Source organism: Bombina bombina, chromosome 6, assembly GCF_027579735.1.
Source record: "Bombina bombina isolate aBomBom1 chromosome 6, aBomBom1.pri, whole genome shotgun sequence".
Taxonomy (NCBI): domain Eukaryota; kingdom Metazoa; phylum Chordata; class Amphibia; order Anura; family Bombinatoridae; genus Bombina; species Bombina bombina.
The window spans coordinates 1102948930-1102967044 of record NC_069504.1 but is presented as its reverse complement, the minus strand read 5'-3'; the positions used below and the strand labels follow the sequence as shown (position 1 = coordinate 1102967044).

Below are 18115 nucleotides of genomic sequence, written 5' to 3'. Positions count from 1 at the left end.
TTCCCTACCTGTGATGATGCTTAGTACATCAATAGCGATGCAGCATGGGCCAGTATGGAACCATTTATACATTACATTTTGTTTTCTTCAGGTATCTATTGGCATGAGCGCCTATGTACGGGCACACTCACCTGGCACAGAGCTCTGTTGGGCAAGTTCACACACATATTGGATGGTGGAGAGTGGCAAATTTCCATCTAAACACAGCAGACGTGATTGTCGCAGACGGGACTCAAACTGAGACACCTGAAAGGATCACAAACAAACAGATACATTCCTTTAAAGTCGTTTTACAGCACATTTGTCACTAGACATGAGCAGCCGGGAAAAATTTGATTTGTTTGAATTTTTCAGAAACAAATATTCAGGGAAATTAGTTTAATCAAAACAAATACGGAATATCATTTACATTCATTTTCATTAAAAAAACATAAATGTTCCAAAGCTCCAGGTGAAAAAGTTCACTAGAAGCTTTATACTTACCTTTAGCTTGATGGACTAACCTGCTCATGTACTTCACAGAGCCCAGGGCTGCGCTAACCGCTCATCTACTTCACAGGGACCAGGGCCGCACTAACCGCTCATGTACTTCACAGGGCCCAGGGCCGCACTAACCTGCTCATGTACTTCACAGAGCCCAGGGCCCGCACTAACCGCTCATGTACTTCACAGAGCCCAGGGCCGCGCTAACCGCTCATCTACTTCACAGGGCCCAGGGCCGCACTAACCTGCTCATGTACTTCACAGAGCCCAGGGCCGCACTAACCTGCTCATGTACTTCACAGAGCCCAGGGCCGTGCTAACCACTCATCTACTTCACAGGGCCCAGGGCCGCACTAACCGCTCATGTACTTCACAGAGCCCAGGGCCGCACTAACTGCTCATGTACTTCACAGAGCCCAGGGCCGCACTAACCGCTCATGTACTTCACAGAGCCCAGGGCCACGCTAACCCACTCATCTACTTCACAGAGCCCAGGGCCACACTAACTGCTCATGTACTTCACAGAGCCCAGGGCTGTACTAACCGCTCATGTACTTCACAGAGCCCAGGGCTGCACTAACCGCTCATGTACTTCACAGAGCCCAGGGCCGCACTAACCGCTCATGTACTTCACAGAGCCCAGGGCCGCGCTAACCGCTCATGTACTTCACAGAAACCAGAGCTGCGCTAACCGCTCATGTACTTCACAGGGCCCAGGGCCACACTAACCGCTCATCTACTTCACAGAAACCAGTCATATTAATAGGCTTAAAACGGCGGCCCCCAGGGCCTGTACTAAAGGACCGCGTTAGAGGGGTTCTCCAGCACGCAAATTAATACTGACAAATTTCATTAACATTAACTCTTTTTCTTTAAATTTTGGGGTGTATAATTTTAATATATGTTTATGAGTCCTTGATTGGCTGATAACTGTCACATGGTAGAAGGGGCTGGCAAACTGAAGTATATTTTTAAATTTGACAGAAAAAATGTAGTTATTTAAAATACAGAGTAAGTGTTATTGATTTGTCTTTTTATTATGCACTTGTAGAGTATACAGTTCTACTGTATTTAATGGCCCTATCTAACAGGGTTTTCCCACTGCCTTGTTTGCACACTCTGTTTTCTTGCCTAATCTATACGTGTCCCTAAAAAAACCTAGGTTCCAATACGGCAGTGCCCATTACTTTATAGATTGTTTGATGCCCCTTTAAGTTATTTTATCTTATTGTGTATGAGGCATCCGAAAGGGACTCATGCGCAAAGAAATCAAAGCAGAACTGCTCCAAATCTCTAATATAATTATTACTATTATTATTATCGGTAAAATGATATCTTCAGCCCTATAAAGGTTGGCAGCTCGTCACCAGCCTACGCTCCCGTTCTTTCCTTTCATCTGGATCCCTGTAGGGCTGACCTCCCAGGCTGCGCCGTCTCACACTTTCCTTACATGCGTGTAGCCTGTTTGTTTGGCCATAACTGGGGTTTACAAAGCCTGTTGGAATCTCCCTGTCAGCCAGAGGATTTGCTTATTCTTTATTCTTAGCAACAGAGAGTGTTTTGGGTAAAGTAACTCCACTTGCGCTACATTCCTCTGCGCACAGTGTCTGGGTGTAGGGAGCAGCACTGGATAATCTGTTCAAAGCCAAGGGATGTCCCAGTAATCCTCCTAATCCGCTCTTTGACATAACTTGGCACCGGCTCATAGCTCATGTACAAGTATCACTCAATCACAGGTGAGCTGTCACGTCCATTATAACACGTTATGTATCCAGTTCTTCATTCCACCTACATCTCTATTCTCTGCCCTTGTCACCGGTTCAGCCTCATCTTACATTCCTCTTGTTTTATTTATATTCTATTACAACCAAAATCTTTCAGAAAGATGCAGTGATGTCAACACAAACAAAACAATGATTCAGATAGAGCAGCAATTTAAACAACTTTCCAATTTACTTCCATTAACAAAATGTGCACAGACTTTTTATATTTACACTTTTTGAGTCAGCAGCTCCCTACTGAGCATGTGCAAGAATTCACAGGATATACATTTATGCATTTGTGATTGGCTGATGGCAGTCACATGATACGGGGGAGTGGAAATATACATAACTTTGAAATTTGTCAGAAAAAAAATCTACTGGGAATTCTGGCCTCAGCTCTGGACTATAGCTTGGGGGGTTTACCTCTGGCATATAGCGCAGCTCATTACTACAGCCCGGGGCTTAAGTTTCTGTCTACAACTTAACTTATTACTTACTCCCTGGGCCTCAACTCAGGCCCATAGTTCCCATAGTTTAGTTCCTTACCGCAGTTCAGAACAAGGTATCCAAACTAGGTCCTGTATTCCATAGGTTACACTCATGGTGCCCCTTCACCTACACATGTATATTAGCCCTCCCCTCAGACAGCCCCCTGTCAGGGTTTTCTCCCTGTTGTGTTTGTCATGTGCTGCTGGCAGCCATTTTACTCACCTCTCTTCCTGACTATGGTGCATTGTGGGGGATGCTGCTCATTTCCTACACTTCCTTTTATGGCCAGACTGGTGTGCATCATCTGTGTGAGACAGGATGCAGTCTCAGAATTGTGATGTCATCACTTATTATTTAAAGGGCCTCTGTTCAGTATGCTTTGCCTTTGTGTTGTCTCAGACCTGTTTGTGAGAGTTCCTGTGTATTACCTGGCTGCCTGACGTCCTTCCTGGTTTCTGATCCCTGGCTTGTTCCTGACTCTGCTGTATTCCTTGTTCTTCTGTATGCTTGCCGCAGAGGTAGGTTGGAACAATGAAGCCCTTGTTGCCGCCTTCTTTCATGGGCTCTCTGATGCGATTAAAGACGAAGTTGCTGCCAGAGATTTACCAGAGGATCTCGAGGCATTGGTGTCTTTTTTTATCCTAATTGACATCAGACTCAGAGAGAGGCCCTCTTTCAAGGAGCGCTTGCGGAAGCCTCCTGTTCTGTTGTCACCTACGTGTTCGTTCCCACCCATGCCTCCTGGTCCCAAGTCACCAGGTACTGCTGAGCCGATGCAGTTGGGATTCACGCGTCTCTCCGCGGTGGAGAGGGCCTTTAGGAGGAGGGAGGGGCTCTGCCTCTATTGTGGGTTACAGGGTCACCTTTTGAAGTCTTGTCCTACACGGCCGGGAAACGCTCACACCTAAGGTCCTGTCGGGGGCAGACCTTGGGTTGTTTATCCTTGTCCCCGGAACCGCTTAAGGAGAAACCTTTTGTCACGGTTGTCCTTTCCTGGTGGACTCCTCCATAGTCACTCAGGCTCTTGTTGACTCCGGTGCTGCGGGATATTTCATTGACAGTGCTTTTGTATCAAAGCACTCCATTCCTGTTTTGCCTCAGTCCGTTCCGCTTGCTATTGAGGCCATTGATGGCAGGCCCCTTCAGCCCACACTCGTTACTCACGAAACTGCTCCATTGTCCATGGCTGTTGGGGCTCTCCATTTTGAAACCCTCCAGTTCCAGGTGATAAACTCTCTGCATTTTCCGGTTGTTCTGGGTTATCCCTGGCTCCAAAAGCACAATCCCAGTCTCGACTGGCACAGGTCTGAAATTTTGTCGTTGTCCCCGCAATGTATTTCCACTTGTCTTTGGAAACCAGTTAAAGTCTTGTGCACTTCTTCGGTATCTCAAATGCCAGAGGAGTACCGAGAGTTCCTAGACGTGTTTGACAAGGTGCGTGCCAGTATGTTGCCTCCTCACCGGTCTTACGATTGTGCCATAGACCTGCAACCCGGAGCCATTCCTCCTCGGGCCGGGTGTACCCTCTGTCTGTTGCAGAGAATTGTGCTATGGAGGAGTATGTTGCCGATGCTCTGTCGCGGGGGATCATCCGCAAATCCTGCTCTCCTGCAGGGGCTGGCTTCTTCTTTGTGAAGAAAAAGGGTGGCGAGTTAAGACCATGAATCGATTATAGAGGTCTTAATCGTCTTACTATTAAGAATGCTTACCCTATTCCGCTCATTACGGAACTCTTTGACCGCCTCAAGGGAGCTACGGTCTTTACTAAACTTGATTTGAGAGGAGCGTACAATCTCGTTAGGATTAAGGAGGGCCACGAATGGAAAACAGAATTTAACACCAGGAGCGGGCATTATGAGTATCTTGTAATGCCCTTTGGCCTATGTAATGCTGTTTTTCAGGAAATTATTAATGATGTCCTACAAGATATGTTGCAACAGTGTGTTGTGGTGTACTTAGACGACATCCTCATACACTCACCCACACTTGAGGCTCATCGTTCTGATGTTACAAGGGTTCTTCAGAGCCATTTTACTCACCTCTCTTCCTGACTATGGTGCATTGTGGGGGATGCTGCTCATTTCCTGCACTTCCTTTTATGGCCAGACTGGTGTGCATCATCCATGTGAGACAGAATGCAGTCTCAGAATTGTGATGTCATCACTTATTATTTAAAGGGCCTCTGTTCAGTATGCTTTGCCTGTGCGTTGTCTCAGACCTGTTTGTGAGAGTTCCTGTGTATTACCTGGCTGCCTGACGTCCTTCCTGGTTCCTGATCCCTGGCTTGTTCCTGACTCTGCTGTTTTCCTTGTTCCTGATTCCGGCTCGTCTGACTATTCGCTTTGGCTCCTGACTCGGTTCGTCTGATTACCAGCTCTGGTTTTGACTCCTGGCTTGTTATTTGACTTGTGGACTTTTTAAATTATTTTTTGCTATTAATAAAGGTGTGATTATTTTTGTACTTCTCGCCTCAGTCTGATTCCTGGCACCCTGACGCCCCCTCACCAACACACATGGCTACTAGACATCCGCTCAGTCAGCCCCCCACATACACACATGGCTATTAGCCCTCACCTCAGGCAGCCCACTCTTATACACACATGGTTATTAGCCCTCACTTTAAGGAGCCCTCTCTTATACGCACATGACTACTAGCCCTCACTTTAAGGAGCCCTCTCTTATACACACATGACTACTAGCCCTCACCTCAGGCAGCCCACTCTTATACACACATGACTACTAGCCCTCACTTTAAGGAGCCCTCTCTTATACACACTTGACTACTAGCCCTCACCCCAGGCAGCCCACTTTTATACACACATGGCTACTAGCCCTCACTTTAAGAAGCCCTCTCTTATACACACATCACTACTAGCCCTCACTTTAAGGAGCCCTCTCATATACAAACATGGCTATAAGACCTCACCTCAGGTAGCCCCCTCTTATACACACATGACTACTAGCCTTCAACCCGGGCAGCCCCCTCTTATACACACATGACTACTAGCCCTCACCTAAAGCAGCCCACTCTTATAAACAAATGACTACTAGCCCTCACTTTAAGGAGCCCTCTCTTATACACACATGACTACTAGCCCTCACTTTAAGGAGCGCTCTCTTATACACACATGACTACTAGCCCTCACCCCAGGTAGCCCCCTCTTATACACACATGACTACTAGCCCTCACTTTAAGGAGCCTTCTCTTATACACACATCACTACTAGCCCTCACTTTAAGGAGCCCTCTCATATACAAACATAGCTATAAGACCTCACCTCAGGTAGCCCCCTCTTATACACACATGACTACTAGCCTTCAACCCGGGCAGCCCCCTCTTATACACACATGACTACTAGCCCTCACCTAAAGCAGCCCACTCTTATAAACAAATGACTACTAGCCCTCACTTTAAGGAGCCCTCTCTTATACACACATGACTACTAGCTGTAGAGTGTACATGGTACCATTGTGTGCTCCTTTATCTAAGCTTCCCATACCTCATTCATGGTTATTGCTGTACTGTAACGTGCCAGAGTGTACATTGTACCATTGTGTGCTCCTTTATCTAAGCTTCCCATACCTAATTCATGGTTATTGCTGTACTGTAATATTGTTTTTATAATAGCAAAGTGCTGAATATATCCTCAGTTGTTCATCACAAACACTACAGCCGAGAACTGGAGGGCCAGTGAAAGAGAGAACAAGATATGCTGATATATATAAGATCAGTATTAAATAAAATCACTAATGGGACCAGTTGTTCTGCAGTCAGCACTTTACATTATTCTTGGATTCTTTTACAGCCGCTACATAATCACTTACCTGCGTGACAGTGAGTGTGTGTACGTACGTATCAGTAAAGAGCATGGAGGAGCTTACGTATGTGGTTGTTATCTGCTGGTGGATATCCATGTCTCCTAGTCCGAGGCTCAGCTCGCCGCTGTCTTTGATCACAGCGCAGTAAGTAGCTGTGTTGTGGCCCCTCAGTAGGGCCACACCGCGCATATCCTGCAACAGCAGACCTCATAAATGTTTGTTTTTTATTTCTCACTTCATAACTAACAACAGACTTAAGAAAAGAACTTGGTACAATAAAGAGAAAAGACTGTGCACACAATCACATGTCTAACAGGTGTATCGATTTTAAAGGGACATTCTAGTGGAATAATAAAACGCTCTAACAATATTATCAAATGTGCGTTGTTCTCTTGGTAGTTTTTAAATTTGATTTTACTATCTCTTTAACCCTTTTTTTCAAGACACAATAATGCTATGTTAAAGGAACATTAAAGTTGCATTTTTTGTGGGGTGTGATAGTTGTTTTTTGATTGTATACACATTGTCCAGAGAAAAACAAACACCGAGATTACGAGTTTTGCGGGTAACAGGGATGCTTTGCTAACAAGCAGTTTTTTTTCAACGCTCACTTAAGACAACACTGGTATTACGGGTTTTTTTTAAACCCGGCGTTAGCCGCAAAAAGGTGAGCATAGAGCAAAATTTAGCTTCACATCTCACCTCAATACCAGCGTTGCTTACGGTAGCGGTGAGCTGGAAAAACGTGCTCGTGCACGATTTCCCCATAGGAATCAATGGGGCAGAAGCGGCTGAAAAAAAAACCTAACACCTGCAAAAAAGCAGCGTTCATCTTCTAACGCAGCGCCATTGATTCCTATGGGGAAACAAAAGTTATGTCTACACCTAACACCCTAACATGAACCCCGAGTCTAAACACCCCTAATCTTACACTTATTAACCCCTAATCTGCCGCCCCCGACATCGCTGAAACCTGCATTATATTATTAACCCCTACTCTGCCGCCCCCAATGTCGCCGCCACCTAACTATACTTATTAACCCCTAATCTGCCGCCGCCAACGTCGCCGCCACTATAATAAACTTATTAACCCCTAAATCTAAGTCTAACCCTAACCCTACCTAACTTAAATATAATTTAAAATAATCTAAATAAATTACTACTATTAAATAAATAATTCCTATTTAAAACTAAATACTTACCTATAAATAAACCCTAAGATAGCTACAATATAACTAATAGTTACATTGTAGCCATCTTAGGGTTTATTTTTATTTAACAGGCAACTTTGTATTTATTTTAACTAGGTACAATAGTTATTAAATAGTTATTAACTATTTAATAACTTCCTAGATAAAATAAGTACAAATTTACCTGTAAAACAAACCCTAACCTAAGTTACAATTACACCTAACACTACACTAACATTAAATAAATTAACTAAATTACCTACCATTAATTACAATAAAATAAAATAAACTAAAGTACGAAAAAAATCAAACACTAAATTACAGAAAAAAATAAAATAATTACAAGAATTTAAACTAATTACACCTAATCTAAACCCCCTAATAAAATAAAAAGCCCCCCAAAATAATAAAAATCCCTACCCTAAAGCCCTAAAAGGGCTTTTTGCGGGGCATTGCCCCAAAGTAATCAGCTATTTTACCTGTAAAAAAAAATACAATACCCCCCCCAACATTAAAACCCACCACCCACACACCCAACCCTCCTCTAAAACCCACCCAATCCCCCCTTAATAAAACCTAACACTACCCCCCTGGAGATCACCCTACCGTGAGACGTCTTCACCCAGGCCGGGCACAAGTGGTCCTCCAGAGGGGCAGAAGTCTTCATCCGATCCGGGCAGAAGAGGACCTCCAGACGGGCAGAAGTCTTCATGCAGGCGGCATCTTCTATCTTCATCCATCCTGAGCGGAGCGGGTCCATCTTCAAGCCAGCCGACGCAGAGCATCCATCCAGACCGACGACTACACAACGAATGACGGTTCCTTTAAATGACGTCATCCAAGATGGCATCCCTTGAATTCCGATTGGCTGATAGGATTCTATCAGCCAATCGGAATTAAGGTAGGAAAAATCCTATTGGCTGATCCAATCAGCCAATAGGATTGAGCGTGCATTCTATTGGCTGATTGGAACAGCCAATAGAATGCGAGCTCAATCCTATTGGCTGATTGGATCAGCCAATAGGATTGAACTTCAATCCTATTGGCTGATTGCATTAGCCAATAGGATTTTTCCTACCTTAATTCCGATTGGATGATAGAATCCTATCAGTCAATCGGAATTCAAGGGACGCCATCTTGGATGACGCCATTTAAAGGAACCGTCATTCGTTGTGTAGTCGTCGGTCTGGATGGATGCTCCGCACCGGCTTGCTTCAAGATGGACCCGCTCCACTCCGGATGGATGAAGATAGAAAATGCCGCCTGGATGAATACTTCTGCCCGTCTGGAGGTCCTCTTCTGCCCGGATCGGATGAAGACTTCTGCCCCTCTGGAGGACCACTTGTGCCCGGTTGGGTGAAGACTTCTCAAGGTAGGGTGATCTTCAAGGGGGTAGTGTTAGGTTTTTTTAAGGGGGTATTGGGTGTGTTTTAGAGTAGGGTTGGGTGTGTGGGCTGTGGGTTTTAATGTTGGGGGGGATTTGTATTTTTTTTACAGGTAAAAGAGCTGATTACTTTGGGGCAATGCCCCGCAAAAAAGCCCTTTCAAGGGCTATTTGTAATTTAGTATAGGGTAGGGATTTTTATTATTTTGGGGGGCTTTGTATTTTATTAGGGGGTTTAGATTAGGTGTAATTAGTTTAAAATTCTTGTAATTTTATTTTTTTCTGTAATTTAGTGGGGGGGGGGGTTCGTACTTTATTTTATTTTATTTAATTGTAATTAATTGTAGGTAATTTAGTTAATTTATTTAATGATAGTGTAGTGTTAGGTGTAATTGTAACTTAGGTTAGGGTTTATTTTACAGGTAAATTTCTTTTTATTTTAGCTAGGAAGTTATTAAATAGTTAATAACTATTTAATAACTATTGTACCTAGTTAAAATAAATACAAAGTTGCCTGTCAAATAAAAATAAACCCTGAAATAGCTACAATGTAACTATTAGTTATATTGTAGCTAGCTTAGGGTTTATTTTATAGGTAAGTATTTAGTTTTAAATAGGAATAATTTAGTTAATGATAGTAATTTTATTTTGTTTTATTTAAATTATATTTAAGTCAGGGGGGGTTAGACTTAGGGTTAGACTTAGGTTTAGGGGTTAATAAATTTAATATAGCAGCGGCGACGTTGGGAGCGGCAGATTAAGGGTTAATAAATGTTTAAAAGCGTACAACTTGTGACTATTACCATTTGTTATATTGTTTGAAAATCCTCAATAAAAAAAAAAAAAAAAAAAAAAGAGCTGATTTCTTTGGGGCAATGCCCCGCAAAAGGCCCTTTTAAGGGCCATTGATAGTTTATTGTAGGCTAGGGGTTTTTTTATTTGGGGGGGGGGGGGGCTTTTTAGATTAGGTGTAATTCTTTATTATTTTTGATAATGTGGTTTATTATTTTTTGTAATTTAGTAATGTTTAATAGTAGATTTAAGTAATTTGAGTAGGGTTAGGGTTTTTTAATATATGATATAGTTAATTTAATTGGTAGTTTAATGTAATTTTAGTATAATAGTTAGGGTAGGTTAATTAATAGTTTAGAATTATTTTATTTTAATTCTACAGGTAAGTTTAAATTTATTTTAAGATAGGGATGTTGTAATTTGAATGTAAAGTTAGCGGGTTGTTAGGTTTAGGGGTTAATAGTTTAATGTAGCTTATGGCGATGTGGGGGGCTTGCGGTTTAGGGGTTAATAGGTTTAGTTAATGGTAGTGATGTGGGAGGCCAGAGGTTTAGGGGTTAATACGTTTATTTAGGTTGCGGCGGGGTCAGGGAGCGGCAGGATAGGAGTTAATACTTTTATTTAGGTTGCGGCGATGTCGGGGGCGGCAGATATGGGGTGTTTAGACTCAGGGCTTATGTTAGGGTGTTAGGTGTAAACGTAACTGGTTTTCTACCATAGAAATGAATGGGATATCTGGCAGCATTGAACATAACCTTTCTGTGCTTTCAGACTCCCATTGATTGCTATGGCATCCGCTGCCTCTAGGGTGGCGGATTGAAAACCAAGTACGCTGGGCCGGAATAGCCACGAGCGTACCTGTTAACTATTTGATAACTTGAACATCTGTAATGACGTAAGCATCGATCTGTGCCGGATTGAGACCGGCGGATCGTATGTTACGTCACAGATTTCAACTTTTGCCGGTCTGTAGGCTTTGATAACTAGGTCGGATCAAGCTCGCCACAATTATGCTGCGGAATTCCAGCGTATTTGCGGTTGACAGATTGAGAAATATCCCCCCTTGTCTCTCCCTCCCGTCCCCTTCGCTCTGCTCATAACCTCCTACTCTCCTCCTCTCTTGTTACCTCCTCACATTCCCTTTTACAAGACTTCTCCAGACTGGCTCCCAACTTGTGGAACTCTCTGCCTCGCACTACAAGACTCTCCCCTAGTTTTGAAAGCTTCAAGCGCTCCCTAAAGACTCTACTGTTCAGGGATGCATACAACCTACACTAACCTTTCTTCATACCAGTTCCTCTCCTACATTGCTATCCCCTTGAACCCCCTTAGCATGTAAGCCTATGAGCCCAGCTATTTGTAGATCCCCTTCTTAAAGGGACAGTCTAGTCCACAATAAACTTTCATAATTCAGATAGGGCATGTAATTTTAAACAATTTTCTTATTTAATTTTAAAACCAATTTTGCTTTGTTCTCTTGGTATTGTTAGTTGAAAGCTTAAACTAGGAGGTTCATATGCTAATTTCTTAGACCTTGAAGGCCGCCTCTTTTCAGAATGCATTTTAACTGTTTTTCACCACTAGAGGGTGTTAGTTCATGTGTTTCATATAGATAACACTGTGCTCATGCACGTGAAGTTACCTGGGAGCCAGCACTGATTGGCTAAACTGCAAGTCTGTCAAAAGAACTGAAATAAAGGGGCAGTTTGCAGAGGCTTAGATACAAGATAATCACAGAGGTAAAAAATGTATTTATATAACTGTGTTGGTTATGCAAAACTGGGAATGGGTAATAAAGGGATTATCTATATTTTAAAACAATAACAATTCTGGTGTAGACTGTCCCTTTAAGAGCTGACTACAACAACTCTTGGCAGGGCCCTCTACCCGTCTGATCCCTGCGGAATCTGATGGCGCTCTACAAGTAACTGATAATAATAATATACTGCAAAAATACTTCTATCTAAACTTGAAATGCTCCCATGCACACTTCAGGTTTGACTTTTTTACCATTAAGATAAGCTGTAGAGGAAAATGGAAGGCACAGACTCACCATGTGAGTACAGTATTGAATCACAGAGTGCGCGTGCTCATCTTGTCCCAAAGCTGAAATGAACAATGGTCTCACTCCCAGACGACTTAAGCAGTCTGCAAATGTATAGAATGGGTCAAATTAAGTGTCATGTATATAGGACTTCTTCATGGCGATGTTTTTTGCAACTAAACACAAAAGTTGCTGGTTAAATAACTTATTTCTGTTTCTCTGCTGTTTTTCTTTTAAGCACATTTTTATATATATATGTCTGCGCCCCCCTGAGCAGTGTTTGTATATGTGTCTGTGTCGTGAGCACTATACAGCAGCAGTGTTTGTATAGGTGCCTGTGTCCTGAGCACTATATAGCAGCAGTGTTTGTATAGGGGTCTGTGTCCTGAGCACTATATAGCAGCAGTGTTTGTATAGGGGTCTGTGTCCTGCGTACTATATAGCAGCAGTGTTTGTATAGGGGGCTGTGCCCTGAGCACTATATAGCAGCAGTGTTTGTATAGGGGTCTGTGTCCTGCGTACTATATAGCAGCAGTGTTTGTATAGGGGGCTGTGCCCTGAGCACTATATAGCAGCAGTGTTTGTATAGGGGTCTGTGTCCTGAGCACTATATAGCAGCAGTGTTTGTATAGGGGTCTGTGTCCTGAGCACTATATAGCAGCAGTGTTTGTATAGGGGTCTGTGTCGTGAGCACTATATAGCAGCAGTGTTTGTATAGGTGTCTGTGTCCTGAGCACTATATAGCAGCAGTGTTTGTATAGGTGTCTGTGTCGTGAGCACTATATAGCAGCAGTGTTTGTATAGGGGTCTGTGTCATGAGCACTATATAGCAGCAGTGTTTGTATAGGTGTCTGTGTCCTGAGCACTATATAGCAGCAGTGTTTGTATAGGTGTCTGTGTCCTGAGCACTATATAGCAGCAGTGTTTGTATAGGGGTCTGTGTCATGAGCACTATATAGCAGCAGTGTTTGTATAGGGGTCTGTGTCCTGAGCACTATATAGCAGCAGTGTTTGTATAGGTGTCTGTGTCCTGAGCACTTTATAGCAGCAGTGTTTGTATAGGGGTCTGTGTCGTGATCACTATATAGCAGCAGTGTTTGTATAGGTGTCTGTGTCCTGAGCACTATATAGCAGCAGTGTTTGTATAGGTGTCTGTGTCCTGAGCACTATATAGCAGCAGTGTTTGTATAGAGGGCTGTGCCCTGAGCACTATATAGCAGCAGTGTTTGTATAGGGGTCTGTGTCCTGCGTACTATATAGCAGCAGTGTTTGTATAGGGGGCTGTGCCCTGAGCACTATATAACAGCAGTGTTTGTATAGGGGTCTGTGTCCAGAGCACTATATAGCAGCAGTGTTTGTATAGGGGTCTGTGTCCTGAGCACTATATAGCAGCAGTGTTTGTATAGGGGTCTGTGTCCTGAGCACTATATAGCAGCAGTGTTTGTATAGGTGTCTGTGTCCTGAGCACTATATAGCAGCAGTGTTTGTATAGGTGTCTGTGTCGTGAGCACTATATAGCAGCAGTGTTTGTATAGGGGTCTGTGTCATGAGCACTATATAGCAGCAGTGTTTGTATAGGTGTCTGTGTCCTGAGCACTATATAGCAGCAGTGTTTGTATAGGTGTCTGTGTCCTGAGCACTATATAGCAGCAGTGTTTGTATAGGGGTCTGTGTCATGAGCACTATATAGCAGCAGTGTTTGTATAGGGGTCTGTGTCCTGAGCACTATATAGCAGCAGTGTTTGTATAGGGGTCCTGTGTCCTGAGCACTATAATAGCAGCAGTGTTTGTATAGGTGTTTGTGTCCTGAGCACTATATAGCAGCAGTGTTTGTATAGGGGTCTGTGTCATGAGCACTATATAGCAGCAGTGTTTGTATAGGTGCCTGTGTCCTGAGCACTATATAGCAGCAGTGTTTGTATAGGGGTCTGTGTCGTGATCACTATATAGCAGCAGTGTTTGTATAGGGGTCTGTGTCATGAGCACTATATAGCAGCAGTGTTTGTATAGGGGTCTGTGTCGTGATCACTATATAGCAGCAGTGTTTGTATAGGTGTCTGTGTCCTGAGCACTTTATAGCAGCAGTGTTTGTATAGGGGTCTGTGTCGTGATCACTATATAGCAGCAGTGTTTGTATAGGTGTCTGTGTCCTGAGCACTATATAGCAGCAGTGTTTGTATAGGTGTCTGTGTCCTGAGCACTATATAGCAGCAGTGTTTGTATAGGTGTCTGTGTCCTGAGCACTATATAGCAGCAGTGTTTGTATAGGGGTCTGTGTCCTGAGCACTATATAGCAGCAGTGTTTGTATAGGGGTCTGTGTCCTGAGCACTATATAGCAGCAGTGTTTGTATAGGGGTCTGTGTCCTGAGCACTGTATAGCAGCAGTGTTTGTATAGGGGTCTGTGTCCTGAGCACTATATAGCAGCAGTGTTTGTATAGAGGTCTGTGTCATGAGCACTATATAGCAGCAGTGTTTGTATAGGTGTCTGTGTCCTGAGCACTATATAGCAGCAGTGTTTGTATAGGGGTCTGTGTCCTGCATAATATATAGCAGCAGTGTTTGTATAGGTGCTGTGTCTTGAGCACTATATAGCAGCAGTGTTTGTATAGGTGTCTGTGTCCTGAGCACTATATAGCAGCAATGTTTGTATAGGTGTCTATGTCCTGAGCACTATATAGCAGCAGTGTTTGTATAGGTGTCTGCGTCCTGAGCACTATATGGCAGCAGTGTTTGTATATATGTCTGTGTCCTGAGCACTATATAGCAGCAGTGTTTGTATATATGTCTGTGTCCTGAGCACTATATAGCAGCAGTGTTTGTATAGGGGTCTGTGTCCTGAGCACTATATAGCAGCAGTGTTTGTATAAATATATCTGTGTCCTGAGCACTATAGTGTTTGTATAGGGGTCTGCATCGTGAACACTATATAGCAGCAGTGTTTGTATATATGTCTGTGTCCTGAGCACTATATAGCAGCAGTGTTTGTATAGGGGGCTGTGCCCTGAGCACTATATAGCAGCAGTGTTTGTATAGGGGTCTGTGTCCTGAGCACTATATAGCAGCAGTGTTTGTATAGTGGTCTGTGTCCTGAGCACTATATAGCATTAGTGTTTGTATAGGTGTCTGTGTCCTGCTCACTATATATCAGCAATGTTTGTATAGGTCTCTGTGTCCTGAGCACTATATAGCAGCAGTGTTTGCATAGGGGTCTGTGTCGTTAAAACTATATAGCAGCAGTGTTTGTATAAGTGTCTGTGTCCTGAGCACTATATAGCAGCAGTGTTTGTATAGGTGCCTGTGTTGTGAGCACTATATAGCAGCAGTGTTTGTATAGGTGTGTGTGTCCTGAGCACTATATAGCAGCAGTGTTTTGTATTGGTGTCTGTGTCGTGAGCACTATATAGCAGTAGTATTTGTATATATGTCTGTGTCCTGAGCACTATATAGCAGCAGTGTTTGTATAGGTGTCTGTGTCCTGAGCACTATATAGCAGTAGTGTTTGTATAGGGGTCTGTGTCCTGAGCACTATATAGCAGCAGTGTTTGTATAGGTGCCTGTGTATTAACCACTATATAGCAACATTGTTTGCATAGGTGTCTGTGTCATGAGCATTAAATAGCAGCAGTGTCTGTATAGGTGGCTGTGTCCTGAGCACTATATAGCAGCAGTGTTTGTATAGGTGCCTGTGTATTAACCACTATATAGCAACATTGTTTGCATAGGTGTCTGTGTCATGAGCATTAAATAGCAGCAGTGTCTGTATAGGTGTCTGTGTCCTGAGCACTATATAGCAGCAGTGTTTGTATAGGTGCCTGTGTATTAACCACTATATAGCTACATTGTTTGCATAGGTGTCTGTGTCATGAGCATTAAATAGCAGCAGTGTTTGTATAGGTGTCTGTGTCCTGAGCACTATATAGCAGCAGTATTTGTATAGGTGTCTGTGTCCTGAACACTATATAGCAGGAGTGTTTGTATACGGGTCTGTGTCCTGAGTACTATATAGCAGCAGTGTTTGTATAGGGGTCTGTGTCCTGAGCACTATATAGCAGCAGTGTTTGTATATATATATATATATATATATATATATATATATCTGTGTCCTGAGCACTATATAGGAGCAGTGTTTGAATAGGTGTCTGCGTCCTGATCACTATATAGCAGCAGTGTTTGTATATATGTCTGTGTCCTGAGCACTATATAGCAGCAGTGTTTGTATAGGTGTCTGTGTCCTGAGCACTATAATAGCAGCAGTATTTGTATAGGTGTCTGTGTCCTGAGCACTATATAGCACCAGTGTTTCTATAAGTGTCTGTGTCCTGCACACTATATAGCAAACAGTGTTTATATAGGGTCTATGTCCTAAACACTATATAGCAGCAGTGTTTGTATAGGGGTCTGTATCCTGAGCACTATATAGCAGCAGTGTTTGTATATATGTATATGTCCTGTGCACTATATAGCAGCAGTGTTTTGTATAGGGGTCTGTGTTCTGAGCACTATATAGCAGCAGTGTTTGTATAGGTTCCTGTGTATTAAGCATTATATAGCAACATTGTTTGCATAGGTGTCTGTGTTATGAGCACTAAATAGCAGCAGTGTTTGTATAGTTGTCTGTGTCCTGAGCACTATATAGCAGCAGTGTTTGTATAGGTGTCTATGTCCTGAGTACTATATAGCAGCAGTGTTTGTATAGATGCCTGTGTCTTGAGCACTATATAGCAGCAGTGTTTGTATAGGTGTCTGTGTCCTGAGCACTATATAGCAGCAGTGTTTGTAAAGGTGTCTGTGTCCTGAGCACTATATAGCAGCAGTTTTTGTATATGGGTCTGTGTCCTGAGTACTATATAGCAGCAGTGTTTGTATAGGGGTCTGTGTGCTGAACACAATATAGCAGAAGTGTTTGTATATATATATATATATATATATATATATATGTGTGTGTGTCCTGAGCACTATATAGCAGCAGTGTTTGTATAGGTGTCTGCGTCTAGAGCACTATATAGCAGCAGTGTTTGTATATATATGTCTGTGTCCTGAGCACTTTATAGCAGCAGTGTTTGTATAGGTGTCTGCGTCCTGATCACTATATAGCAGCAGTGTTTGTATATATGTCTGTGTCCTGAGCACTATATAGCAGCAGTGTTTGTATAGGTGTCTGTGTCCTGAGCACTATAATAGCAGCAGTATTTGTATAGGTGTCTGTGTCCTGAGCACTATATAGCACCAGTGTTTCTATAAGTGTCTGTGTCCTGCACACTATATAGCAAACAGTGTTTATATAGGGTCTATGTCCTAAACACTATATAGCAGCAGTGTTTGTATAGGGGTCTGTATCCTGAGCACTATATAGCAGCAGTGTTTGTATATATGTCTATGTCCTGTGCACTATATAGCAGCAGTGTTTGTATAGGGGTCTGTGTTCTGAGCACTATATAGCAGCAGTGTTTGTATAGGTGCCTGTGTATTAAGCATTATATAGCAACATTGTTTGCATAGGTGTCTGTGTTATGAGCACTAAATAGCAGCAGTGTTTGTATAGTTTTCTGTGTCCTGAGCACTATATAGCAGCAGTGTTTGTATAGGTGTCTGTGTCCTGAGCACTATATAGCAGCAGTGTTTGTATAGATGCCTGTGTCTTGAGCACTATATAGCAGCAGTGTTTGTATAGGTGTCTGTGTCCTGAGCACTATATAGCAGCAGTGTTTGTATAGGTGTCTGTGTCCTGAGCACTATATAGCAGCAGTTTTTGTATATGGGTCTGTGTCCTGAGTACTATATAGCAGCAGTGTTTGTATAGGGGTCTGTGTGCTGAGCACAATATAGCAGAAGTGTTTGTATATATATATATATATATATATATGTGTGTGTGTCCTGAGCACTATATAGCAGCAGTGTTTGTATAGGTGTCTGCGTCTAGAGCACTATATAGCAGCAGTGTTTGTATATATATGTCTGTGTCCTGAGCACTTTATAGCAGCAGTGTTTGTATAGGTGTCTGTGTCCTGAGCACTATATAGCAGCAGTGTTTGTAAAGGTGTCTGTATCCTGAGCACTATATAGCAGCAGTGTTTGTATAGGGATCTGTGTCCTGAGCACTATATAGCAGCAGTGTTTGTATAGGGGTCTGTGTCTTGAGCACTATATAG

General features: G+C 42.8%; 1 protein-coding gene across 1 annotated transcript in view; it reads right to left on the bottom strand.

Moving 5' to 3' along the window:
- LOC128664902 (uncharacterized) overlaps positions 1–18115 on the bottom strand; it is a 182625-nt gene that overhangs the window by 21613 nt on the left and 142897 nt on the right. Inside the window, 3 exon segments of the mRNA XM_053719694.1 lie at positions 132–246; positions 6618–6746; positions 11974–12074. Of these exon segments, the coding sequence (XP_053575669.1) occupies positions 132–246; positions 6618–6746; positions 11974–12074 (345 nt within the window).